Raw genomic sequence first — 7,274 nt, 5'->3', positions numbered from 1 at the left:
GGCTCATAGCCTTACTGCTGTCCCAGGAGTTCTCCCAGACATGTCCCAGTGTGGCACCAGTGCCTGCAGTTCAACCTCCTACTCACCACTCAGAAGTTTCTTCACTGCATCAACTGTTCCTGGGCTACTGGTGGTGGAGGGCGTGAGGATAACATACACTGCAGGGCCTGAGACCATCTCAAGAGTCTGACAGTGATTGTCAGTTGCATACAGGCTGGTGCCCCATAGCTGCCACCTCAGCTGTACATCCCCATGGGGACAAAGTCAAATCCCATGTTGTGTTTGTGTCACTGCACAGAAGGCAAGCAGAGAGCTGGGGCTGTAGTGGCTCAGGAGACAGACTGCAGAGCATTCTGCTCCCTTCCCCAAATGGGTCCTATGTCCCAAACAGTCTGCACAGCCAGCCCCCTTTCTCTGAAACAGCCTAGCCTCATCCAGCTCACAGGGCCTGCAGGTAGCCAGGTCCTGTCACATATGAAGGGAAAGCAGAGAAATGGTGGTACCTGCACCAAGGGAGGCAGGAGACAATGTGGGTGTCTGAGCGAGAGCAGGAAATGGGGCCCAGGAATTCCAGGGACTGGGGGGGGGGGGGGGGGGAGTTAGAAGAAAATTAATTTCTCACCTGGCAGCGCTGCTTTTCCTTGTTCGCTTTTACAATGAAGGTCAGTTCCCCCCTGTGCCACAGTGACTAAATGTAGGGGAAGAGCCGTGGGTGCAAGCAGCTATTTCAGGGAAAGTGGCCTTTGCCCACCTGTCCCTAGGCAGAACGTGACAGCATGTGTCAATGCCAGCAGGGCACAGTGGGGAGGCAGGATGACCTCCCCAAGACCTGCCTAGGCCTGCGGACCCTGCTCCTTCCTGAAGCTGTGCCCCCCACCCCATCTCTCCTAGACCTCACTCCCTGACTGCTGGGAAAGTGAGTCTATGAGTGAAGCTATGAACTCCCTGCCTGGACAGCCCACACTGGAGCCGACAGGGCCGCAGGACAACCAGAACTGGGGTGGGGCTGGACCAGGATTGGGGCTTGGCAAAGGACTGTTCCCAGGGTCAGGAGGAAAGCCTGCTAGGAGGGGGCATATGCCACCCCTTGTGTGTGCACAGCTCCCCAGGTGACCCCAGACACACTTTTCATGGGGGCATGCCTCAGTGCTCAGCTGCTCCCAGCTCCTGTTGGCTCCATCGTGCTCTCTGGGATGATGCTGCCCATGTCTAGTGCGAGCCTCAAAGGTGATGGGAGCTGTGCCACACATCCAGCCTGACCTCAGAGCCTCTTAGCAGGATTACCCCCGCTGTGGGCACTCTGCCTTCCTCAGCATTAGCCTGTCCTCCCAGTGCCCCTGCATGCCATCACGCACCACAGATGTCCAGTGCACCACAGGAATAGCTTTATGGCATGACCCATGCCACAGCTCTGGGAAACGCCCTCTCCACTGACTGCATGGGACCCCTGGAGCAGAGAGACGGTGCGGGGATTACAGTAGGAGAGAGATTTCAGGAGACACCTCAGCTCCCAGCCACGGTCTGCAAAAGACTGCTCCCTGCCTCAGTTTCCCTCCCCACTGTCCTAGCCTGAGATCAGTTCCTTTCCCTGCCCGCCACCCCAACAAAGCGAGAGGTCAGGTGGGGTGTCTCTGCCCCCCCCAGGGAGGCCCCAGCACGCAGGGGAGGTGTCAATACCTGCACAGGTCCCCCCTTCCTCTGGCATGAAGGGAGAACAGATAGCTGTGTCCCAGGGTGCCCCCAGACTGCTGCAGTAGATTGAGTCCCACAGCATCAGCCCCAAGGCAGGGCCAAGGTGGTGGGTGCAGGTGAGAGGGGTTGCCTGCATGCCCGTTTTGTAATAGGCATAAGCAGCTCAGCAGATTTACTCCTGAGCTGAACATGACCCTGGCTAAGCTGCCAGGAAAGGCCCGCCCAGGCAGTGGGCACTGTTCGGGGCCAGCCTGGCCACCCACACCACCACGGCCCAGCCAGACCTCCCTCCTGGGCTCTGGGGACTTGCCCCAAGACCATCCACCTCCTCCCAAGGGGCTAACCGCATGGCCAGACAGGCCCAAGTCCGTTTTGCCACCAGCTTTGAGCCCCCTGGGTGGAAACAAAACTTGGGCAGCTCCCCTTGCAGTGGCTCTCAACTGCCAGACCCCAACCCTGCTGCATCCCCCACCCCATGGTTAATCTTGGTCTCCTGTTTAGGAAAGTTAAAGCGGCTCAGAGCAGGGCCAGATGATCACCCAGATTAAAGACTTAATGGTACCACCACAGCCAGCTCAGCATCTCAGCTCTGGGCTGGTGGGTCAGCGTGTCAGTGTGTCAGTGAGTCAGCACATCACGCACACGCATGTGGACAACCTCCCCCACACACACATGGAAACACACATTCACTGTGACAGGGAAGACACTGTGTTGCTGGCAAAGGAAAACATATCTGGCATCTCTGTGGGATGCCTCCCGGGCTGCCCCCACCCCAGTTGCACTGGCTAGAGCAAGAATGCCAATACAGGGAGGGAGCAGGGAGACTATAAAGACACTGCAGGCATCCCCATGCGCTTACCTGAAATCCACACCTGCAACTCTTGGCATGTGTATGGCAGCACACTCTCCTGGGGGCACAGACACCGACAAGGTGCCCTTGTTGCGTCAGCAACGCACATGATGGGGCTGTGGGAGTGCCCAGAAGGCTGAGGCATCATGCAGGTGCAGTTGTCTTTTTCCCACAGATGGAGATATTTTGGGGAGTTTGGGTGATGGCCCTGCTGCCCGGCAGACTCGGGGGATGCCTGCTGCAGCTGGCTGATGAAAGCTGCCCTTTGTCCGCTTACAGGGTGCAGCGCAGGGCCAAGCTGGAAAAGCAAGTGGGTTTGTACCCAGATAAAACAGACCCAAACTGAGCTTTGAGCAAGCACTTGCACAACAAGGACCCAAGCCAGCCATGTGGGATCTCAGAGGGATGAGCAGGGGGCACCGTTCCCCACTCCAGAAGCATCCCACCCCAAATTATGCAGGAGACTCCCCATCACCCACCAGCTTGGGCACTGCCAGACTCTACAACTGGCTGCTATAGGGTCGAGACTGGTGTCACTGCGTGGTGTTTAGGGGAGCATGTGAGAGGGGATTGGGAAGGTCAGTAAGACATAATTAGGGTACAATCTCTGTTGTTTGCAGCGGGGGCACAGGATTTGGGAGCGGGCTGTGGCTTGTCATTTGAGGTCACCCCCCTGGGGCCAGAGTCTTCAGAGCTGTGGTATTCTGAGCTCCATTCAGGACTGATCCATGTGGAGAACAGCATCTTCAGGTTGGGCTATGCCCCCTAGCAGTACCTGCCCCGCTGGGAAACAGCTTCTTTGATGCTCACATTACAGGCCACCACTCTCCAGCCCCCAGTAAGGTGGTACCCAGTTCCCAGCCCCTGCCCTATCCCTGGGTCCCCCATCCACAGGGAAGAGCCCCTTGCATCGCCCTGCTTACACAGGGTGTCAGTGTGCAATACCCATGGCAGCCAGGGAGCCCCAGAAGCACCACACCTCCCAGCACAACAACGCTGCCCACAGACACTAAAGGCTCGATGCTCCTGTGCCACTCCAGCACCCAGCATCCTCCCAGCCAGAGCCTGAGGGCCCCAGGCCAGGAGTAGGACCTTCCAGCCAAGCAGGATCATTTCCCCCACCCCCATTCATGCAGGTGGTGCCAGGAGAAATCAGTCAGAGCCCCAATGTTGCATTTCCACCCATTTATTGGGGAAGCTGCACCAAAGTATTAAAATAAATTAAACGGCACAGGCCGTGTGGTGCATTGCATACATGAGTATCAGGAAGGCAAAAGCAGAGAGGTGGGTAGACAGGATGGAGCACCAGGGAGTCCCAACAGCTGCAGAAACCTCTACTGTAAAAGTAATAATAGCTGCAAAACTAGAGGCACAAAAAAAATCTGTACCTTTAGTATGGTCTTAAAGGCAAAGTCTGAGTCCAACCTCCTTGTAAGGAGGCACAGGGCTGGAAGAGACCTGACTGGTGGGGTGGGCAGCAGGAAAGAAAAGCACAAAACCCAGGGAAATGAAAGGGGAAATGCTCAGGACCTGGCCAGGAAGCAAGGCCATGCTTCACAGCTCCATGCCCTCCTGGGAGCAGAGGACTGCATCCAGTCATTGCGGTTTTGAGTTCTTGACAAAGTCATACCCTTCATCCTCATCTTCCAGGCTTCTTATTTGTGCCTCAGTCCACCTGCCCCAACAATAGGCCCAAACTTGATGCTGGAAGATTTGCTGCCGTAGGGGAGAAAAGTAGGACTGCCTCTTGTCCTCCAGTTTCCCACTTGGAGGAAACAGACCCATATCCCACTCTGCTCTCAAGGAGGCTGAATTCCAAACTGTCACCAGACACTCTGAGTGCGACCAAAGCAGGGCCGCCTCACCCCATGCACAGAGGGGAACACAACCACTGGAAATGTGGTATCAGCTTGGCACCAGAGGAATGATGCCAGTCAGGGCAGGGATGCCCAGTCACCAACCACCCACAGCTCAGACTCAGGCAGTCTGATGTGGCCTTGGCTCTGTCTGACATCTCCAGAGACCCCTGCCCCAGTCGCTCTCTGGAGACAAGCCCTGTTCCCTCTGATGAGACCCTCTCCCTCCCTACCAACTTTTCAAAAGGGGTCCACTGCACCACGGTCTGATTCCAGCTCAAGGGAGCTCTCCAGCTTTCCCCTCCACCCACCACCCCTCCACCCACCCCCCCCTCCACCGCCACCCCACCCCTCCCACCCCCCCACCCCGCCCCAAGAGAGACAGTCCTGGAGAAGGTGGGTACCCAGCACAGCTCCCCCAACCCTAGCTACAGCCACAGGCATCAACAATCATGTCAGGGATGTCAGTCTTGACAATGTTGCTATTGCGATCGAAGTAGAGGACAGAGAGTGGCCGGCGTCGTGTGGGCACACAGCAGGAGTGCCCTGATGCCTGGATGTTGTTAGCTTTGACAAGGTTGAAGACAGCTGTGTGGAAAGAAGAGGCCATGCCAGGGCTGCCTGCCACATGTAGAGGGCACTGGCCCACACAGTAGTTTATCTGGTAGCCCTCTGGCTTAATGATCCAGTCGTTCCAACCAATGTCACGGAAATCCACGTAGTAGTCCTTGCGGCAGCAAAGGTTGGAGTTCTGGCTGCAGCGGAGGCTGCGCTTGGCCACATGGTGTCCCGGCTCCCGCACCTTTGCCTTGGCCACCAAGAAGGGCTGGTGGGACCAGCTGGCATTGACTACTGCCGTGATACCAGCCCCATCCCTGTGGCTTTCCAGTTCCAGCCGCAGGGTCCTGTGCTCTCCCTCAAAGAAGCTCTGCAGGCCAGGCATGAGGGTGAAGGCGCGCCAGCCGCTGCCCTTAGCACTCAGTCGCCTCTCACTCAGCAACGTGCGATTGCCCCCCACCAAATCACCGTCCCCACTGGCAAGGAAGATTCTCAGGGTGAGGCTGGCTACCAGGTCTCGGGGAACTCGAAGGTAGAGCCAAAGCTGAGCCTGCAGGATGTGAACGTCCTGGTCTTGTGTACGGCTGAACTGGAACTGCAGCCCCAAGCCAGAGGGAGACGTGGTCTCTGAGGGGAGAAATGGAGGAGGAGGTGAATGCTGCAGGGTGTTAGGGAAGGTGAGGTTGCTCATCAAGGCCAATCTCTTTCAACACATTCCCAGGAAAGACCTACAATCTTCCCTCCCTTTCCAGGGCCCTCAGTCTGTCCCTCTCTCCTCCTTGGGAACGCTACCTGGAGGCGGGCAGTGTTGGAATGGGCGACTGTCCCACACTGCCCAGCAGAATGGGCACAGAAGGGGGCAGGGGACACCTGCTCTCCCCTGGCCCTTCTGACCCTTCCCCTTTGCTGCACAGCACAAGGCTGGAGAGTTTCCAGTGCCCCCCCCAAGGCAGTTCTTGCAGCTCCCATGTCCAACTGTGGGGAGTCCCAGGCACCAGGATGCCTTCAGGAAGGGGACTGGCATTGCAGCACTTCAGGCACAGGGTCCCAGCTGGCCAACGCAGGAGCAAGAGAGGGGCCATCTCTCCTTCTCACAGACTGAGCCTTCCTGCTGGGAGGTCACCAGTGCACAGCAGGTGCATTAACTAATGATTTAATCACAGCCTGCATGGGGCTTCAAGCACCCTCACTGCGCTGTGAGGAGGCAGATGGCCAGGACTCCGGCCCCAGCAGGGCAGCAGCACCCCGAGGTTGAGGGACTGCACATCCTCGTGGTCCCTGCCGGCCCAGGGCTGGGAGACCCTGCTCCAGGGGCCGGCCCGGCGCGGGCTCACCAGGGTCTCCCGCGGTCTGGCGCCGGGAGCAGCCCGGCCCACCCGAGCGCTGTCGGGGGCCCCGGCCCACGGGGGCCGCGTGGGCGACCACGGCGGCCGCGCACACCCACCTGGCTCCGCGAAGCTGATGATCTCGTAGCCCTGCTCCTCGTCGTCGGGGCCCCGGCGAGCGCCGCCCGCCTGCAGCCGCCGCAGGGCGCGGGCCACGGCAGCGCGGGGCACGGCGTGGGGGAGCCTCGGCCGCTCGCGGAGCCGCAGCTTCTCCAGCAGCTGCCGCTTGGCCGCCTCCTCCAGCAGCCGCCGCTCCGCGCCCGCCGCGCACGACGGGCAGCGCGGCTCCGCCGCCGCGCACAGCACCGCCGCCAGCAGCAGCCACGGGCCCGCGCCTCGCGCCGCCATCGGCACCGACGGGACGGACCGGGCCGGCACCGGGAGTGGCGCGGTGCCGCGCGCCCGCTTTGGGCACCTGCGGCCGGGGGCGGGCCCGGCGCCCCCCCGCCATTGGCCGGCTCACCTGCCTGTCCCGTCCCGTCGGGCGGTGGCCGGGGCGGGGGATTATCAGGATTAGCCCCCCCCCCCCCCCCCCCCCCCCCGCGGCGGGGGCGGGTGGTGCCCCGCTGTCCCGGGGAAGGGGCTCCGCGAGCAGCGGGGCCACCGTCCCCCTAGCTCCGCGCGAGGGCGTCGGGTCCCCAAGGCAGGGGGGTACCCCGGCCAGCCACGGGCCTCGAGGGGGGCCGAGCACCTGCCTCCGGCCCCGGCCTGGCCCGCGCTGCGCCCGTGGAGGGCTCCGCAGGGGCTCGACACGAGTGGGGGGGTCACATAGGAGGCTGTGCATGGGGGGCTTCTCACGGGTGTGCACAACTAGTACGTGCAGAGGTGTGTGCCCGAGGGGCTTCGCACACTCGTGTGTTGGCAGCTCACCCTGGCACCTGCCCGGGGGGCGCAGAGGGACCCGGCCAGGCACCCCCGCGAGGGGCACTGAGT

At 60.6% G+C, this 7,274-nt stretch overlaps 1 protein-coding gene across 1 annotated transcript; it reads right to left on the bottom strand.

Moving 5' to 3' along the window:
- Window positions 1–4,822: 4,822 nt before the first annotated feature.
- LOC141936665 (inhibin beta C chain-like) lies at window positions 4,823–6,689 on the bottom strand. The gene is made up of 2 exons (XM_074853809.1): window positions 6,401–6,689; window positions 4,823–5,583 (listed from the first exon to the last, which is right to left on the bottom strand). Exons 1-2 carry the CDS (start codon window positions 6,687–6,689, stop codon window positions 4,823–4,825), a joined length of 1,050 nt encoding a protein of 349 aa, XP_074709910.1.
- Window positions 6,690–7,274: the final 585 nt, after the last annotated feature.

This window comes from Strix uralensis, chromosome 33, assembly GCF_047716275.1.
Source record: "Strix uralensis isolate ZFMK-TIS-50842 chromosome 33, bStrUra1, whole genome shotgun sequence".
NCBI lineage: Eukaryota > Metazoa > Chordata > Aves > Strigiformes > Strigidae > Strix > Strix uralensis.
Note: the sequence above shows the minus strand (reverse complement) of the source record. Positions and strands in the feature narration are given on the sequence as shown.

Coding starts and splice junctions, on each gene's coding strand:
- LOC141936665 (XM_074853809.1), bottom strand. CDS start 6,689: ATGGCGGCGCGAGGCGCGGGCCCGTGGCTGCTGCTGGCGGCGGTGCTG. Junction 5,584..6,400: donor CATCAGCTTCGCGGAGCCAG/GTGGGTGTGCGC, acceptor TTCTCCCCTCAG/AGACCACGTCTCCCTCTGGC.